The sequence below is a fragment of the Manduca sexta genome, chromosome 24 (assembly GCF_014839805.1).
Source record: "Manduca sexta isolate Smith_Timp_Sample1 chromosome 24, JHU_Msex_v1.0, whole genome shotgun sequence".
NCBI classification, from domain to species: Eukaryota; Metazoa; Arthropoda; class Insecta; order Lepidoptera; family Sphingidae; genus Manduca; species Manduca sexta.
In genome coordinates this window covers 12,257,836-12,278,250 of record NC_051138.1, presented here as the reverse complement: position 1 = coordinate 12,278,250, position 20,415 = coordinate 12,257,836, and the positions used below count along the sequence as shown (strand labels likewise).

The window sequence follows — 20,415 nt, the reverse complement described above, 5'->3', positions numbered from 1 at the left end:
TAGTCACTCGAATAATAAATAATTTTACTAATTTGACAATATGTTTTATTCAAATCCAGGTTTACACTTAGATTCGATATCATGAGCGCCACTCCGTACACAACCACAAGCTGTTAATATGGACCATACTAAAGTCAGTTTGAATGGATTGCAGTTCAATTCATTTGAACACGGCGAATGTTCGGAACGCCAAATCTAGTACGTAGTACCTATATATCGATGATTCAGAACACGAGAACCGAGACACATTCCTCGCCACATAATTCTTATAAAGAGTTCACCTAACACGTATTGCATACGGGAGCGTCGGCGTCATAAAGTCAAGAGAAATGGAAAGCGTAGTCGTTGTTTAATTTTCTCACGGGTTTTGCACGTCCGTGACACACAGCATGTGGAGTTGACCAGCCTTTTTTATTACGTTTAAATGTATTTCTGCTACGCGGCGGTATATTCCATGTAATTTCTTATATCTTAACATAGGCAAGCTCATAAATGAGACAAAAAAAATGGAAAGAATTTTTACCAGTGCCCTTATCTGTTTTAAACGTAATTGATAGAAAATATTGCCAGACGAACCTGTTACAAGCGATCTATCAGTTAAGCTATCACAGAGTGCTCTCTGCATCCATTACATTATAGGTTTAGTACGTTTCGGGAAGCTAGACAACTAAAAATGATACAATCAAATAGGTAATCTTTAATAACCAACTTACAGCTTACACGTATATTTAAAAAAAATACTGTGCAATTGTATATTCCACGTTCTCTGGTCTCGTGTATGGCGATCATACTCGCAAGTGGCGATCCCCGCGATGCTTCGTATTCTTGACCGGCCCAGCGCGATGCGACCGCGAAATTCCGTCCGAGCAAACAATGGGCGAGCTTGGAGCTCGTTTGTTTAAAAAACAAATTTCATATCTTCACGCTTCATTGCGACGCCGCGCCGTTGTTTGAATTATACATGTTCGAGCTAATTAGACAATGATTCTAATTGTCTTCTACTGGGTTGGATAAAGAATCGTTTATAGGTGACAAGTTATCAATATTCTATTTTGTTAAGGTGTTTGTCTTGTCAAGCATAAACTTATAAGGATTTGGATGAAATTTGACATTGGCTGGACCACGTTCGGTATTACTGTACAGGCTAATTATAATATATTTATACAAACAATAATAGGCAGTAGATCTTTTTACAAATTATAACCGACAGACAGACGGAGCTTCTAGACCTCTAAACAATAATTCAAAAGCTTCTATGTCGCATTAAGCGGATTACTGATCATCAAATGTGCCACAATAACTGCTTATTCTTACCTTCCATTTTGCTTGGCAGCATGACACTGATGACTGCATAAAAACCTTGACTACAAAACTTATACAGCGTCTTTTTGACATTGCATTATGAAATGAAACCTCATACTTGTTTCCACCTTTGCTGACATTGTGCCAAATATAATCCATTAATAACGAATATTTCATCAAAAATCCTGGTTCTAGCTTTCTGATTTTTTGATCAGTTTGTACTTTAATGCGAATATGGCGTGCACGCGGGTGTATTTCTGACAAAGTATGATTGCCTCTGCGACGAATTGTCTTAGAGCACTAGTAGAGGCATGAGGGCGTGTGAAAATCAAATGAATTTTTATTAATATTTATTTTATTCAAAACTTACACTTTTTTTGTTACATCTACGGCTCAAGTAACTTATTATAAAGCGTTACTTCCAAGTAGATAAGTATGTGGTTCCATTTAGTAACGCAGTGTCAAAATAACTCTATAATTGAACTTGAACACCGTATTTTTATCCAGATTATTAGATTTAGGATTTAGGTTGGGTACGTAACGGTCCGGCATTTGAAATTAGAACATGGACTGTCGGTTCTAGTAAGAGTTTCTGTAAATGAGCACATTGCATTAGCAAGTAATCATTTCATGCACCTACCATGATTATCTCCGCACCACCCTAAGATTGACTGGTAAAGAATGCCGACGGGATTAAGTCCGCTTGTATACATATGTATATCAAGTGCTAAATAAATAAATAAATTCAAATAGAATTCAATAATTGAAGATACAGGTATGATATAATATTATCTCGTAAATGATCTGTTATTTGGACCCGTTATTTGTAGGCAAACGATATGCAAGAACATCAAAATCTTGCAAAAATATCTAAAAATCTTTCAAAGCAATCGAATGCATAAAAATTACAATACTAACTAAAAATAAAATCAAAGAACCCAATGAAAAATAAAGATTGAATCTTTCAAACCTCAAAAATGGACTTACGGTCTGAATGTGAACGTGTAAAACCATTTACTTCAAACGTTCGGCGGGCAAGTGAAATCTATCGAGACACAAACGTGCTAAAAACCCATTCGAAGACAACATAACGGAATCGCGTCGCGACTTCCACACGTTTCATTTTGCTAAAAATCAAATATCGCCCTTTACAAGTTACAACATGGATACGTTCGGAATAATTCGTTTCCTCGGGCGACTGTCTCGAATTCAGTTGTAATAACTTTCTTACTGTATTACAAATAAACTTGTTACATCCGAAAAAGAACAACGGGAAAATGGAGTAGAGATAACCTTTTGAGTGTATGCGTACATATTTTCAATTTGAGATGAAATTGTCCACACAAGCGAAATAAAGTATCGTCGAAATGTTACGTGAAACGGAACGTTTGCGATATTTGATCGATGTGTTGAGTGAGTACCAATTTGTTGATACACGTCTGTTTTTTACGAATACGGATTAGACACGAGTGTGGAATCGATTTGTTTTATTTGTACGTAATGGGTGAAATTTAGGGCTTTTTATTTGTTTTTTTTTTTTTGGTAGAGCATGTTATACTTACTTTAATTATGTATTCATATCGTATTTGCTGCAAGTTCTTATTATTCTTTCTTATCTTAGTTTTCTTCAAGGTTGGTAACGTACACGATTATTACCATTAATGCTTTAGATTAGGGTTGCCAGCGCCCTTGAGCAGCTATGAATTATCATCATGCGACCTCTATACTTTAAAATATATCCTACTTATATATCTAAATAATATTAATAACAAATATTTTTTTGCCGCTGTACCAATATATAAATTTGCATGCTGTGGTCTCCTATAATTAAAGAAGCACGTCACATTGCTAATTGTAAAAATGCTACTACATTGTTTTTATTATATGTCGTGTATCTTTCGTTGGAGGTCCTTAAATAAATAAATAAATTAAAACTTAAACAGAATTCAGAATACAGTTTTGAAATACGTAACCAAACCAATATAACATACGAAAGTTAAAAATTTAGACATTATTTTAATGCTGCAATCAGAATCCTCATTCCTACAATCAATTATTAATATTGAACATAAAGGCACACTAAACATTCAACTGCATTTCTTCGAATCCCGGGTCGGGCAAAGTGATAATTGAGTTTTTCTGCTCAGTATCAGCCCGGAGTCTGGATTTGTGCCCGATATGGTGATAGGCTCGCCCCCTATCACATCATGGGACGGAACACACTTGGCGAAAAGTGGGTGCCCTGGTTGCTCCTCTGCATACCCCTTCGAGGATAAAATGCGTGATGGTGTGTGTGCATTTCTTCCTGGAGCCTCCTCTTGTCCTTGTTCCCGCATATGCGGTTGTTTCATAAACAAATGTTATCATCTATATCGATAGCTTTATAATTCACCCTCGTGAATACGATATTATGGCGAATATCAAATTTATTCAATATGGACGCCCCATCCACGTGGAAATGAAAATTGTGAGCGACGCTCGAAGTAAACTGGATTATTAGCATTTCTTATCAACTTTACAAACGGTTTCGCTGGTGTTTTTAACAGCAAATTGCATAAATACAAAAAATCGGGCGTAGAACTGCTGAAAAAGTTGATTTTGTGGCTTAATAGAGAAAAAAATTGAATATAAACTACTTTTAATAATTGTAATCTACATTATGAGAAATATTCTTTTCTGTGAATGTCAAGTTTATTATCAGGAGCGTTAGCCAGAACGCCTTTTTACTGTCGTTAATGACAATAGGAAGAAAATAGTATGGGAATAACATATCCTATAAAAAAACGACAGAATTATTGCTAAGTTATGTCATTCACGTACATACGTTCTCTATTAGTATACATTATTGTAGAAAGATGCCTTGGCAACGACCTCAGATAATTCCACTTTCAAACATACCCAAAGTAATAAAAAATACTTTTCTTAAAAATTTCACTTCTCCGCCTCTCTTTTGTCTCCTATCGAATTCGTAACAATAGCAGTGATAGGAAATTATGTCCCAATTCGAAGACGTCATAGCTATCGCTCGGCCGTCATCTGTCGGTTGCCGTCACGCCGCCAAGTCGTATCTCCTACGACCGATTGAACAGACACAATGTAATCATCGCGACAAACATCTACGTCGAAAGCGGCATGTAATTCGACATCTACTCGAACGGTCTTAATTTGAAACATTTCATCTCGAGCGAACTTACATTTGCGTTTTGAAGGGGTTTCCGCGTCAGTGGAGACGAGCTTTGTTCGTTCGAACGTAGTTTCTTTATTCCATACCAATTCTGAAACAGTAAACATTTTTCCTCGCGAACGAATGAAACGGCGAATATATAATAAATCCATTGTAAATTAAGGTCTCAATAAATTGTCAAAAAAAAATAAAGACTCTTTTCAAAGTGCATATCATTACCGGCTGCAGGCAATAAAGTCTCCCCCAGTCCGTTCGTAATTTAAAATTTAATTTGTGACGTCACAACACAGCGTACGTCTTGTAATTGGGCCAATGCAATTTAAAATTAATCGTACAACATTCCCACTCGTTGTCAACGAGCTCGCGTCTAGTTTTGAGGAAATGAGGATTTTACTCAGGGCTGTCGATGAGCAATAGAATAAATATTTTCGTGACTGCATTGTAAAATCAAGATCAGTGGTACAACTCATGCTTCATAGTTCATTGTCTAAAAAAAGTATACGTCAGTACAAATGACTTCATTTGGCCAAGTGTTGAAAAATAATCCGGTATGTACTGTAATTTTAGAGTATGCTTCTTAAGACTCCAAAATTTTTCCATGCGTACTTGAATCAATAAATAATATCACAATGTTATCATAACTATGAAAATGACCATTAAATATTTGAATAAACACCGTTTAACGCTAATGGCTAACCTAGAATTAAATAGGGCACACACGATTCACGAAACTTTTATACGTTCTAAAAACAACTCAATCGTTTTTATCGAATCTAAAATCTGATTTATATTCCGGCTTTTGACTAGTGAACCGTACTAAGTACCTCACGTACATTAATACACCCGGACGTTAAAATAATATAACACATTGAAATATCCACGAATCGAAAAATAATTTTCACCCGACGCGCCAACCCTACATTCGCAGCGTGTATTCCGCACGCCGCGAGATCCGCTGAAAAGCTAGCGTACATAATAAAGTCTCGTCAAATAAGTACGCGAGATAAATACGAGCGGAGCGCGTAGCTCTCCAGAATAACGGCGGCAAACGAGAAACAATGCCGCGCGGATTGCGCCGTGTTTGTTATGTAATTTGTGCAAGCAAGCCGGATAATTCGCCGCTGAAGTTGGACGCGTCGGGGAGTTTTGTAAGACTGATTTTGGGGACGTAACTGATTTAGATAGGGGATCATCAGGATAAGTTTGTTGTTTGTTGATGTGGGTCTTTATTATTATATTGTTAGGAACCGATTTTGATTGAAATAAAATTATCCACCACTCATTTAACAGAAATACTTTCATAAGGATATCACCATCCGACCAGTGTGAGCGTCATTGCTCAACAACCTCGGTCAGTCAAAAGTGTTTTTATTGCAAATACCCTCCCAAAATGTTATATATACTACACAGGATGGATTCATTACTATGAGCAATATGGCAGGTGAACTGTGGCTTCCTTAAAAAAAAATTCTAATTTACGTATCCTATCATAAGCAATGCCTTTAAAACTATCATACTTCTAGAGTTACCGCTGCGTGGAGAGTTTACCGTCAGAGTCAAGAATTTTATTAATTTAAATAGTTTTTCCTTATTAACCGTTTTGTGAATCAATTATATCCACTATTGAAAAAGTCGGGAGAAAAGTAAAATATTAAAAATCGCGATAAAATCCGAAAAATAGTTAATTTTTATCACTATTGAAAAGTTTAAACAGGATCCAAAATAGGTGTACAAATTAAACAAACGATGCAAACAGGCCGCGAAGCGATGTTAACGACTTTTGACAAATTTCAGGCAACAACTTAATAAAGTGAAAATTAGTTTTCCCCGCTACGGTGTCTGAGGCGGTGCGGATTGGCGCCTGGGAGAGCTTTCACGTAATTAGGATTACTTCTCATTAGCTCGTTGATGCAAATACAGCGTCTGTTCCGGATATATCTTTGGCGTTGCGTTTACGGATGGTTTCTTGTATCTTTGCTTATTGGGTTGGGTTATTTTTCGTCTTCATTTTGTGGTTTCTCTTCGATAAATTTGGATTCGTTAGTTTACAAAAGATATAGAACCCTGATAACGAGCAGATGTAATATAATTTTAAATACTTCAACACATAAAAAATGTTTATCTTAAATCCATCTCTACATCTGCTACGCCGCTACGCGCTACGTCGCGTGGGCGGACATTACCCACCACTCTACTACGTAGCTATGCCGTAGCACACGCATGGCGTAGCACTAGAAAATGTTCGGATATCTCATTTAAGTCAAGGTCGCGACCTCGTAAACTACACTCATGCATTAGCATAGTCATTGTGAGAAGACATTTGCATACAAATTCACGCTTCGACCGCCCTCAGTAATGATCTCTAACGTTCAGTTTTCACGATAACTCGCTAATGTAAATGAGTGTGTCAGTGTGTCGTTTCTGTGCGTTGTTAGTACAGGGCCGTATTTGGATGAAAGCTTTAGGGATCGTTGTCCCCCATATCAAATTAATATGACTGAATAAAATAATACAATTTATTTATAATGGGTCTAGCTGGCTACTGCTCTCGCGTGCAACTTCTCGAATAAAAACCCCACAATGCATTTATTCGGGATAAAAAACCTCCTATTCCGAGATCATTATATTCTACATTATATTTTGCCAAAATATTATTCAAATATAATAATTAGATAGTTTATGTGTGGATTTCTAATCGACATCTAATGGCATAAAACTTATTTACAAACTTTTACATTTATACTAGTGGTATGTTATGTTATAATCCTTAAAAAAATACTTCATACAGAACAATACACCCATCATTATAACAATGAGAGGCGGACCTGTATTCGCACCTTCTATTGCACTGACGGCACTTACAACCATAAGTGAAAGTTGTGAATTAAAGTACTGTTAGAGGGCCCGGTTAAACCACCAGCCGTTTAACATGGATTTGCATATGCATAAGTTATTGTGCGTCTAAATATGGCACAATTTATTTCAGATTAACATAATAAAGTATTAACATAATAAAGTGGCGATAGCCTAGTTGGTTGTGGAACGGACTGCCGAGACGAATGTCCGCAGGTTCAAATCCCAAGGGCACACACCTCTGATTTTTCTAAAAAAATATGTGTGTATTCTTTGTGAATTATCGCTTGCTTTAATGGTGAAGGAAAACATCGTGAGGACACCTGCATACCTGAGAAATTCTCTATAGGAATTTTCGAGGGTGTATGGAGTCCGCACTGGGCCAGCGTGGTGGACTAAGGCCTAATCCCTCTCAGTAGTAGAGGAAGCCCGTGCCCAACAGTGGGACAGTATATAATACAGGGCTGATATTATTATTTATTATTTATAATAAATCAGAACATCAGACCGATGGTGTTAGAGTGGCGTGATACGCACCTTACTCTACAATAAATTTTAATCTGCTAACGGCTTTACTAATCACTATATTAAAAATCAATATGCCAACTAAAACATAAAATTGTCCTAAAGTATCTTAAGCGAACTATAATAAAAAATCCCTCGTGAAATATCTTTGAGTCGCATTTAACGCGGCCAGTGAGTGCACCATAATTTTGACACTTTCAAAACCCCAAAAATTTGCTCCTACCGTTCCATTCTAAAACAGACACATACTCGAATTCCTGATACATTGTAGTAATTTTATCATCAGATGACCCACTAGTTACTATACTCTAACATGTCAAATCATCAGTGTCAAATATAGCCTTAAAGCATAATAGTCCGTACCGACAGAAAAAGTTTAATACGAACGCTCAGCTTATCTCATTTAGGGGCCTAACGACCCCCCCTCGCCCCCCGAAGCACTACACCGGTCAGATAACCGCGCGCACTCTCATAACTCGCACTTAGCCGCGTAAAGGTAACAAGCATACGCACTCTGAGACGTGAAGGATGATATTTACGGCGTCACGATGCGAGATACCGGCGCGTGACAGTTTCGCACAATGGCCGCCGCATGATGGAACTGCGAACTTGTCTTTGATGCGACTTTGACTGAGTTGTCGCTTGGGATCCTCGGTGGCGGTTAGGTACGTTCTCTCGAAGTTCTCTCTTCAACTCGAGAGTTGAAAAGTTGTAATGTCTTTCTATAAAAGCATGTTTATATTGACGGTTTTCAACGTCATACTATATTCAAAGAATAAAAAATAGCAGGTAGATATTTGTTTACGTTTATTAATTTATCTTACAAGAATACCACTATGCCTAGCAACTGCTATTTATTATTAATAATATTATTATTATTCATTATTGCATATGTATAAAACAAATTTATGAGCAACAATATTCGATAAACTTTAAAAACAAACAAATGTTTTCTATTCACACAATTTTGCCTATATTTCTGATACGTTAGAAACAATGCTTAGTTTGCATACAAAATAACGCATTGTCTGGTATTAAATCAAGTTGACAATAAATATTGTTAGGTTGGCAACACTTCCGCTTTATGATGTACGACGGAGATTTTTTGTGTTGCCAGCATAACACGAGCTGTTTTATGCCGTGTAGGAAATGAGTGCCGCGGCATAGTATCATTATTAATTAAGCAGGTGCATTAATCTTACGTAATATTTATTGTATTATACAATAATAAATTCTTATATTTTTTTCTAGAAATAAATATTATGTTGGTATGCTTATTTAACTAATATAATATTTGTTTATTTCAAATAGTAATTGCTACGTGCGTGTTACAATCTAATCCGCACTATATTATGCACCATTAACAAAAGAAAACAAAATCAATGTCTTAACTAGTCACTGATTTATTACCTTAGTTTTTTATTACATTGTATAACATAATTAATTCCTAAAACACAGTAAAAAGTTTTTTAATCGATGGGATATACGAACATTTATTAATTCAAAATGTACACAATGTTGCGTTTTGTTCGTTCACAACACTAATTAAATGAATACACTGTGCATTTTAAATGAATACATTTCGCTCGAAGGTCGAGTGCACGCTCACGAAACACGACAACACTTAAAACCTTTTTAAAAAGCAATTTCAAAAACTCATTAAACAAACACGTGTGTTAATCGTTAGAACGTTCTCAGCGATTGTATTCACTTTGCAATAGATTCCGGGGGGAATATACCTAACGTTGACACGTAAATTCATTACGAAATGTCCTGTAATGCGTACTAACTTCACAAAAGGGGGTATTTCTTCATAGAAAAGGCGCTATTTAGAGAGATCCTGTGACAATAATGCCAACCTGGTCTCTACCGGCATGCACAATGAATTAAGAAAATATTGATAATACCCCAGGAATATTCACCACTCTACAACAAAAGGATAGAGTGAATATGCAGCTAATATCTACATCTCTGTAGATCTGCAGCGTATAATTTCTTCATGTCTTTAGGCCGCATGATCGCTTTATCTCTCTAAAACTTTACTGTCCATATACACTTGACGGGTAAAGAGAATTCTTCATTTATTCTCTGTATATGTGACTCTACCATAATCTTTCAGATACTTATTAGCAATTCCTTGTTTCATAAGCCCGAGGAATTCGACCATCCGTCATAGAGAATTACCGCACGATTCTAAGTTTTATTTTTAATCATATTGTGGTTTCGTGATTCCAATGTTTATTGTTATGGAAAAAATACAAACGTTTTATCTCTGTCTACTGTACTAGCTGCATGTTCCTGTTAGTGATATAATTTTTACTCTGAGATTAGCCATCTCGGTCTAGTGACAACGCAAGGGAGCTGCGAGCGAAATGTTTCTCTCGATTCCTCATTCAAGTTGGATATTTCTTTCTTTAGAGTTTGAATACCTCACGAACACAATATATACTTAAAAAGATATTCAAAATTCACGACGACTATATAAACTAACTTTGCCTAATTAAGACGCCCGTTTCGCTGTCTGAAGTACGTATTATGATTCAAGCAAAGTGGCCTTTTTAACCCCGAGCCCCTACAGACAGCAAGCGCACGGCGCGGCGGCTCATTCCGGAGGTTATGTAAATTGTTTAACGAACGATGCCGTTACAAGCCCGATGGCGCACTTAAAGCATTAACATTTTAAAGCCTTATTTGTTCTAAGTATACAATTACTCGTGCATTTAAACTGATTACTCCGTACTTAAGCCGCGCGGATTCAGTTTAAATATTGTAAGTACTCGTTAATGTCCACCGGCCCTATGTTTATTTCAATAGTTTTGTATTGCATCCGCGCTCCAACGCGTTAGCCGTTTTGTATCTTGTTATGTTGCGCCGTTTAAATTCCGCGAATGATAATGTAATTTGAGACTTGTTTATATAGTTGGCAAATATAGTCGCTAATCTATTGAGTTAACGACGTTATTCTCGCTTAATATAAACCTTTAATACGTAGATAATCGTAGTTGTAACTATCTATTATTATATGCCGAGTCTCAAAATTGTCTCATGCAGTAATAAAATGACGAATGCCTACGATTAATTAAATGTCCACCCCAGTTTGATTCAAGTCTCAACACGCGGTGTTAAAGATCAAAAGAAACACGACACAATGGCCGCGGGTATTTGCGATCGAAAATGACGTGCGCGAAACGTTTCCGCGTATGTTCATCTCGATTTTAAACATTCACCCGGTGTATAAAAGCAAAGCGCTGGAAATTAGGGTACGCGCGCCCGCACCGAGTGAGTTTTTCGCGGGATCCGGGCTCGTTTTCTCGCGCCATTTTCATGCTAATCTCCGTGCAAGCGTGCTGATTTTGCGGGCATGAAATATTTGTAGCCATACGGGCGCCTGTACCTTTTCAATTTCGGCGGGGCTCGGGCCCGCCGGGGATTGGAAAAGCCGAATGTTGTATTTCGCGCGGCAACCGTGACGTTGTATTGTATTCGCACTGTGAGCTTTGAAGTCGAAATAAATTCATCAACGAGCTGTGTTTGCACATTTTAATGTGTGTTGTCATGTTCAAATGTTTGTTGAGTTTTATGCATCGCGTCATACAATTTATACCATTCCATGATATGACGGAGTTTACGCCGGCGGGTCACTCTTGAAGCTTATTTAATATTTTATCAACAGATTTTCGGTCAGATTTCAACAGCAGTTCGTATGAAATTATAGTATATGTCAAGGACGATACGTAGCGGAATGTCGGATGTTCTACACTATAATGGAGTTAGGCCGGAATAAAGCCTTGGAAATCTGACCCGAATACAATACTTTAGAAATGACATAGGTACATATCATTAAACGTACGTTTCAGGGTCCCAAATACAACCAATTTATAGCTCATCAATCAATGGCTTCTATCATGATAAATATAATCGTGCGTGCTCTTTTACAATTTTAATATACAAAGATTTACCGAATACCCGTATGCAGGCATGCGGAAATGGTTTACGAGTGTTCGCGGCGTGCCGGAGCGTCGTAAATTCGCTTTTAACCCCCGGAGTCGGCGCTGCATGCGAGGAATCTTTGTCGACGGATTTCTGACGACGACTCGAGTTGTGCGATACATTTGTCTCCGGCAATAATGGCCTATGTAAATGAGATGCGTTGGAGTCCACCGTTTAAATTTTCAAAGGTGGATCACAAAGGAAGCGTGCTTCCTTGCGCGAGTATTGATGTGTATGTATGAGGTGTCGGCAGCATATTGTTTCTGGTTTATTTTGAGATTCAGTGGTTGAGCGTCTGTTGATTTATAATTTATTAGCGCTTAGACGTTTTCACTCGGAATAAGAACAAAATAAAATAATTGTTAATAAATATTACATGATATTATAAGTATCAGTAATTTTTTTATGATATAACCGGTAAACTACCTATTATCAGTTTCCATAAAGTTTACACTGGAAATTGAAAGTTTTTATACATTTTATGCTACCTGCTAATAATAGTTGAATCAAAAACCTCGTGAACTGCATCGCGTGTTGTGATTTTATTTTAATTTATTAAACGAATAATGTGTTTATCCAAGAATACACTAACCGAATCCATCTCCTTGCCAACAGAACGGAAACTATTCGTCGGTATGCTGAATAAGAAGCTAGCGGAGAATGACGTGCGAGCGCTGTTCGCGGGCCACGGGGCTATCGAGGAGTGCACGGTGCTGCGCGACGCACAGGGCCAAAGCAAGGGCTGCGCTTTCGTCACTTTCGTTTCTAAACAAGCGGCCATCGCGGCCATTAAGGTTGGTACACGATATAATAGAGACTACATTTTTTTTTTTATTTTATAGAATAATAACAGCTGTTTAACAAATCATATATATAACTGTTTAACAATAATTTGAAAGCCAATAACAATTACTCATTTTAGTTGCAAAGTTGAGTTGTCGAGTTACATTTCAGACGGTTTTTGTGGAGAATTAAAAAGAAAAAAAAAGAAAGAAAGAATAGGTGTGGCAAATTAATATGATAATGATAAATAAATTCATTCATATTATCTTATATTCGTCATATATTATCTTATATACGTATTATATTAGGTACATCATATTTTCTCGTATTGTTCGCTGCCTGGGCACTAGACAGCGGTCGGTATTTCGTTACTAGACTACTTGATACGTAATTTTATGAGATGTCAGCCTGTTATGGGAACATCAATGTTTCTAATGTCCAGAAAAGATAAACACGATGGATACCTAAAATTTAAGGTGTAGATGAACTGAACTCGTACGTATATTTATTATAAAAATACTAAGCCTGTATTTAATACTTTCCCACTGCTGAGCACGGCCCTGCTCTACTACTGAAATGGTTTAACCCTTAGACCACCTGGCCGCCCTAGTAAGGGTTGACAGTTCTAGGTACATAAATATCCTCAAAAACGTTGTCCTTTGTAGCATGTATTGAAAAAGTTTTTAATTAATCTTTACAGTCGCTACACCACAGTCAAACAATGGAAGGGTGTTCGGCGCCACTAGTAGTTAAATTCGCGGACACGCAAAAGGAGAAAGAGCAAAAGAAGCTGCAGGCGATGCAGGCGAGTCTATGGGGGCTAACGACGCCAGTGGCGCCGACGGCGTACCTCGCGTCCGAGGCGGCGCTGTCGCCGGCCACGCAGCTGCAACTGTTGCAGCAACTGCAGGCCGTCGGGCTGCAACAGCAACTGTTGCAGGGACAGGGCTCTACATTACTACAAGGTCCGTTTAGAGTACGGTCAGGACCACTGACCTGGTTACATTTTGTTAGAAATGGGAAAATTGCAAGATAAAATTTTACATTTGTATTTGAAGTGTTTAAAGAAATATGTAAAGAACATTTAAAGTTTAATATGAAAAATCTTTGAAAAATATAACATTTTCTCAGAAAATGTACAGAAATCTCTTGAACCGCCTCGTAGTATACCCAATTTTTCTATTTCCAATGTTTGTTTAAACCTTTATGTTGTTCTATATTTTGTTTTCCCCCCTCTTATTTTAGGTTTTAATTTTTTGACAATATATTATTATGTTCCATCCCAGTTAATTTTCAGAAAAACCCATACCATCCTTTTTTATTTGCCCTGTTTTTTTTTTGTTTGTTACATGTTTTTTTATTTCGTTTCCCCCTAGGTGTTAACTATCAGGATATAGGTTTCAATGGTGCAGGGCTGAGCGGGAGCGGCGTGGGGGGAGTGGGAGGCGTGGGTGCGGCTGAACAGCTCGGCGGGTTACTCGCGCCAGTGTCGGTACAGAACCTGGCCGCACTGGCCGCCATAACTCAACCACCAGTGGTGACGCAGTCGCAAGCGGTCGCACCGATAGCGCCGGCCGCTGCGCCGCAACCGCCCGCTCCGCAGCTATGTAAGTGATAGTGATTTCTGTAAAGATAGATGGCGTTGTTTTCAGTTTTTAGGTTCTACCCTCTTGAATACGATTTTATCATGAATCATTTACTATAGAATTAGTTTCATTTAAAGCATAAAGTTCGTACATCTTGTGGTGGAGATATTAAGATTTATTTTTTCAAATCTATAGCGTAGTCAGAAATTTAGACATACAACTTAAAGTAACACAAAACGTTTTATTTATATCAATAATATTTGTTCGAACGCTTTCCAGTTTCAGGTTTGACAATAAAATTGTGTTGAACGATATACAAAATAAAAATAAAAATGAATTAAAAATTAACGATGAAAATTTTCACCCTTCAGGTCTTCTCGGGAAGACTAACATTACAGGTAAAAAAACTATAAAAAAATAGAGCTGTGTGTTTTTACATCTTTGTATGGAATGACGGATTCTTTGATTAACTAGAACGATTGGGTTAAATGAGGTAAAAAATATTTAAATAATAAATATAATATAAAACACGAATATAATTTCAATCATGATTTTGATCAAAGTGTGGCGCAAATGATTTCTTGTTCGGTCCAAAGTAATCCTGGCAAGTCTAGGTTGGATAAAAAAAATATTTGTTTTTACGCAAAATACTTCATTCTCGACTCTCGATTGCATTGCATTGGTAATGCCATTTATTCCTCGAATACTAAATAAAATTTTCCATTTTCAAAGATGTTATAACTATACAAAAACTATTTTACGAACAAGCTTCCATCTCATGTGACATATTGACTATGAATCAAATCCACAATGCACAATGTTTTACATCATCACTTTCCTTCAAGGAAACAATACACGGTTGCCTTGTGAGCGCATACAAATGCTAATGAATCATTTAATAACTCAATAATACTCGCATAACACTTAAAACATTGTTATAGGAAAACGAAGGAGTCGTGATGGTTTCTCAAGGTTTCTAATGCAGAATAATGATGTTTACCTCATTTAGCGCAATTGTCTAGGCGTGGCTTGGTATGACGTTTGTGTTTGCATTTATATTAAATAGGGATGTGCCGAGACGAAATGTGGGTGATAATATTCGTTACGAGCTAATAGATCACATGATACTAACAGATTATCGCTTCTATGGAAACATTCAGTACTGGTAAATTCGTGTTGCAACTTGTAAAGAGGAAAGTTTTGCAGCTTTTGTCACTCTACAAAAACTCCGTCAGTCATACTTAACGTAACATGAAAATGTAAATATTTCGCAACCACTGGTTCGCATATGTATGATTTAAACGAATATAGAAAAATACATACCTATATGCGTGAAATGTTACTGTACCTGACACGAAATGAGAAAAACACCAGATACATAATTTTAAATATTTGAAACTCTTATTCAAATTAACTTGACTCTCACCAACTTGTGTAAATAACCTTGATTGTAATTTTAACGGCTCGGCACATCACTAATAGGTTCTGTTATTTAGCATTATTTTGCTTTAGGCTCCGTAACATAGCAAAACTGCTACGAAATGCTGTCTGCCTATTGATTTTAATTTGTAAATATGTACGCAAAGCGTAGGTATAAAGCACATAGCTTGATTGCCAATGTCGAATATATAGAAATACGATTTTTAAAGTAAATTCATACATCTAGCTTGTGGAGCTGCAATGTTGTAAAATAGCTCATTAATATTACAATTCTTTCATCAATTTGAAGAAAAAATTACGAAAAATTTTGTTCCTTGTGCGCGCATATATTTTGCCGAGCGATCAAGTTATATGACATCAGCCGTGATTAGACGAGTTAGAAACATGTCCAGTTTCCAACAATGTACTGCACTAAATCAATTATTGTATTGATTGCAGCCATAAAATAGGTATATTTAAATATAATAGTAATATGGACGTACGATTCATCAAAAAAGCAAATTTGGACATTGCTAACATATGGTCTAGGTATGTGAATAATCTCCGGATTCCAATACACTGATCTACAAATGAGAAACTAAGATTTATATTGCAATTAACATTTCGTAATCATTAGAAATTAGAATTATTAAATTTAAACCCTTCATTTCTAAGGGTGCATGAGTGTTTACAATTATCAATTCTAAAAATACATCATAAGAGAATATTTCTGCATAACAAAAGGGCTACCATGACGGTTTTATTAAGTCTGCATAAAATCCTTGGCTATTGAGTTATTTTATTTGCTACTTTTTATTTTACCGTTTATTGTAAATACATTTATTTGTATTTTTTTTTTTGTATCTAATATATTTCTATATTCGTTAGTTAATAACATTTCGATATTAACAACAGAGTGACCACAAAACTATTTGCAACTATGTTCATTTTATGTGAATTAACAACATACATTGCATGAAAGTGTAGAAATACGAACTAATATTGAAAGGTTTTATATGTGAGTGTACAACAGTTGTGTGTCATCGCTTTAGTATGTACGTGTGTATAAATTGCATCAAAATGCGTTATGACTGGCATGATAATTTTGTAAAATTTCAAAATATATATTTTTTTCAATTGTGTAAAATATTCAATGGTATACTATCACCAGTGCAGAAACGAAGCAAAGTTTTTAAACAAACTGCTTTTAAAGTTACCTCTACAAGCCTAATTCTTAAAGAAATAATAGTTATTTGAGGCATAATTTTACTCCGGCACCTTGATAAATATTTTACACTATAGTATGTTAATATTATTTATTGATAAATCTTCGGAATTATACTTCACTGATATCTGCAGTTAAGGTGGTCTCACAAAAAATAGATATTTTAATATAAAATAATGTTGCTTAGGTTATTTTAATAATATCTTATTAGATTAGGCTTACTTTGTGCTGCTGATTAGCTTTATTCAACGTTTTTGTTTCAACTTTGAACGATTAAATACCAACTTTTTTCTTAATTTGTGTTCCAATAAAGACTCCTACTGACTTATGAATCATAAAAGGAACGTACCCATAAACGTTTTTAAAGATGTATTTAAGTAAATGTTATCATAAAAATGTCTTAAAATACATTCTCATAACCCATGACTTTCCCTATAGGTAACACATAAAGATGATAGTTAATTCTTAAGCTAGATAAAAATTATTCAAGTATTTTTTCAACGCAGAATATCAAAAAATAAACTTCATATTTTGAAGGTATATACATTAACGATATCATTATTTCCAAATAATCACGCGTTTCATTAATACGCGAGTATACAAATTTTTAACGTTGCAGGGTCGACAGCCGAGCCGCTTGGTTCGGCGTACGCTGCGCAGTTCGGAACGGCGTTCGCGGCAGCGCCACTTGGCTCGGTTCTAGGATCCGCTGCCGCTGCTGCAGCTGGCAAGCAGGTTGAAGGTATGTAATGTTATATAGTATTGTATAACGTTTATAATAGGAATTATTGCCAAACATTGATCTCACAGTGACAGAAATAGTTGTATCTACTGCAGAGTCCGCTTTTAAAAAAAAAGGGTTGAAATAATAATAAGTACTGTAATAATGTACGGTTGTAACTTAAAGTAAAATTTAGTTTTTTACCTCGACTAACAAAGATACCAGTTAAAAACAAAAGTTTGACTCCATTCAAAATATATTCTATAGCCTAATCGATGTTTTATTGTAATTTGCAGGTCCCGAAGGCGGCAACCTGTTCATATACCACCTGCCGCAGGAGTTCACGGACACGGACCTCGCGTCGACGTTCCTGCCGTTCGGCCACGTAATATCGGCCAAAGTGTTCATAGACAAACAGACGAATCTATCCAAGTGTTTCGGCTTCGTCTCGTACGACAACGCCGCCTCCGCGCAGGCGGCCATACAGGCCATGAACGGCTTCCAAATAGGTACAAAGAGACTTAAAGTTCAATTGAAACGTTCTAAAGAACTATCGAGACCGTACTAGAGAATTCCAGAACTCGTTCCTAGTGAATTTATCAAAAAGAGAAAATGTTACAAAAAAAATAATTAATTATACACAGTTGGATAAGATGTTGTAAGTATTCGAACGTTGTTTTGTGATGCACATGAACTGATACTGAGTACGTCGGTGATGAGCGTTCGAGAACGACAGTCCACAGTGCACAGTTGTTAACTATTAAGTATGAGTAAGGTTAAGGTTTGTGTCAAAGGATTTATCGTTTCCAAAGTATTCCCCAAAATGTTTATTATTATATTGTAATAATATAATTATTTTATAACTTATAAGTTGTAGTCACGTTTTACGATTAAGTTTAATGGGTTCAGGTAAAGTTTTGATTGTTTGTAAGACACCAAAGAGCTGTTGGTTGGATAACCACGGAATATGTCAGTGTCAAAATAGGTACATATTGTTTTTGTCGCGGAAATCGAATCTTGATTGCATTATCAAGTACCTACCAAATAAGTATTTCACTTAGGTTCATGTAACCGCTATGTTACTTCTAGAACAAGGATTATATTATTATTATTATTTTCTTGTTATTTTGTTCTTTATTCTATGTTACCACTTGATAGTTAATCGTATAAAATTATATTCATTGATGTGGCCATTGTCAGTAACAGTCAAGATTTCCCTCCTTCCTTGTTTGTTTAAAATTATAAGAATTTTAGAAATAACGTATGATGATCTCAAAGCGATCAGTGTATTAATTGTTTACCATGCATGTTGTCAATAGTGTACTTAAACTGTAAGGGCTCTCGTGAAATAAGTAAAAAATTCACTTTGCGTCAAATATGTGAAAGTGTGTAGATATTTCGAAAGAACAAAACCGTGTTTAGCTAAGGAACATTACCTTAGTACTTCTACGTATGTGATATTAACAATAAAAAACAAAAACATCAATTAAGACTCAAGTCAAGACAAACAGCAATGACACAAAAACATAATCCATCAAAAGCTTATAAATGTGATCATTAAACAACAATTAAAGTTCAATTACAAATACATTTGATGATTTTATAATATCAACAGGATTATAAATGATTGGTATTGTGCAATATTATGAATATCATAATTCAATAACTTCGTCTAAATGTCTTCACTGCTAATAAGTATGTCAGATCGACATGTATCGTATTAATACCTTGAAATATCTACACATTTTTCGTTTAGACTACTTATTGTGCTTTTTTGTGTATTTTAACATTTTAATTATTATCACAGTCAAGATACATTTTAATGTTTAATTTGTAACACATCCAACACTGGCCCCTTTAGTCAAACAAATTTTTGTTAGAGTAAGTATTTAATATTAGAATATTTTCGTAATGTAAGTTTGATGTTCTATTGTTTCTTCTATTTAAAAGAGAACTATTATATTCGTCACCACTGTTCTGTTAATTGCCACTAGGCAACTGCAATTCGTTTTTTTTTCTTTGCAAACCTTTTTATATGTTACGGAAAAAATTAACGAACTCTACAATGTATATTTAAAATAAAAATATTTTGGACACGATAAACAAAAATGTAAGATTACGAATGCGTTTAATTTTTTTATTTTCCCAAAAAAACACGTGTTATTTATAGAAATACGTTGAATAATATTTTTTCCGTAACATTTCATTACTTGCTTCTACCTATAGTTGAAGTATAAACAAATATTTTATTTGTTTCAAAACGAACTCTTATGTTCTTGTTTAAAATTTAAAGATTGTGACCAAATAGTCATCTTGTGTTTTCTAAATGTTATTTCATTTTATTATTTAATTAGTAAAGTGTGCCAATGCTTTGGTATCGACTATGACCAATTATAAGCGTAAGGATGAAAATTCACTCGCACTTCTTGGCGTACAACCTTTATAATAGTAGACTACATGTATTTTTTTAAGTTACAATTAAATACATAATCTGTAGCCTAAAGAAGAACAAATATTATTGTCATAGATGGTGATATGCTGTATATTTAATGACTGGTACAAATAAAAAAAATACATATCCGTGGTCGATTTATAGTAAAATAAAAAATCATAGCCAAGGAAGTTAAGTAACCCAGCTACATCAATAATTGTTTTGGTTTTGCAAAGCAGTGCGCGTGAAACAAATCTTACAATAAGTACTTTTCTGTCCTATCTAAAATTATAGATGCTTAAGCGTCTTTATTATTAACTTAAATTTACTTGAGTATTATTTAAAAGAATATTGTCAAAATGGGTTCTATATAGTTTATATTTTTGAATGTCTAAT

The 20,415-nt window shown here is 35.5% G+C and overlaps 1 protein-coding gene across 13 annotated transcripts in view; it reads left to right on the top strand.

Annotated features, from left to right (window-relative positions):
- LOC115444119 (CUGBP Elav-like family member 1) overlaps positions 1–19,949 on the top strand; it is a 465,041-nt gene extending 445,092 nt beyond the window's left edge. For 11 of the 13 annotated variants that reach the window (XM_037442236.1, XM_037442234.1, XM_037442235.1 and 8 more), the window contains 6 exons: positions 12,470–12,648; positions 13,338–13,602; positions 14,014–14,244; positions 14,595–14,621; positions 17,487–17,609; positions 17,885–19,949. In XM_037442236.1, coding sequence (XP_037298133.1) covers positions 12,470–12,648; positions 13,338–13,602; positions 14,014–14,244; positions 14,595–14,621; positions 17,487–17,609; positions 17,885–18,156 — 1,097 coding nt within the window. In that variant the 3' untranslated portion in view covers positions 18,157–19,949. The remainder of the gene's footprint in view (positions 1–12,469; positions 12,649–13,337; positions 13,603–14,013; positions 14,245–14,594; positions 14,622–17,486; positions 17,610–17,884) is intronic. The other 2 variants (XM_037442231.1, XM_037442233.1) reach the window with 1 other exon arrangement.
- Positions 19,950–20,415: the final 466 nt, after the last annotated feature.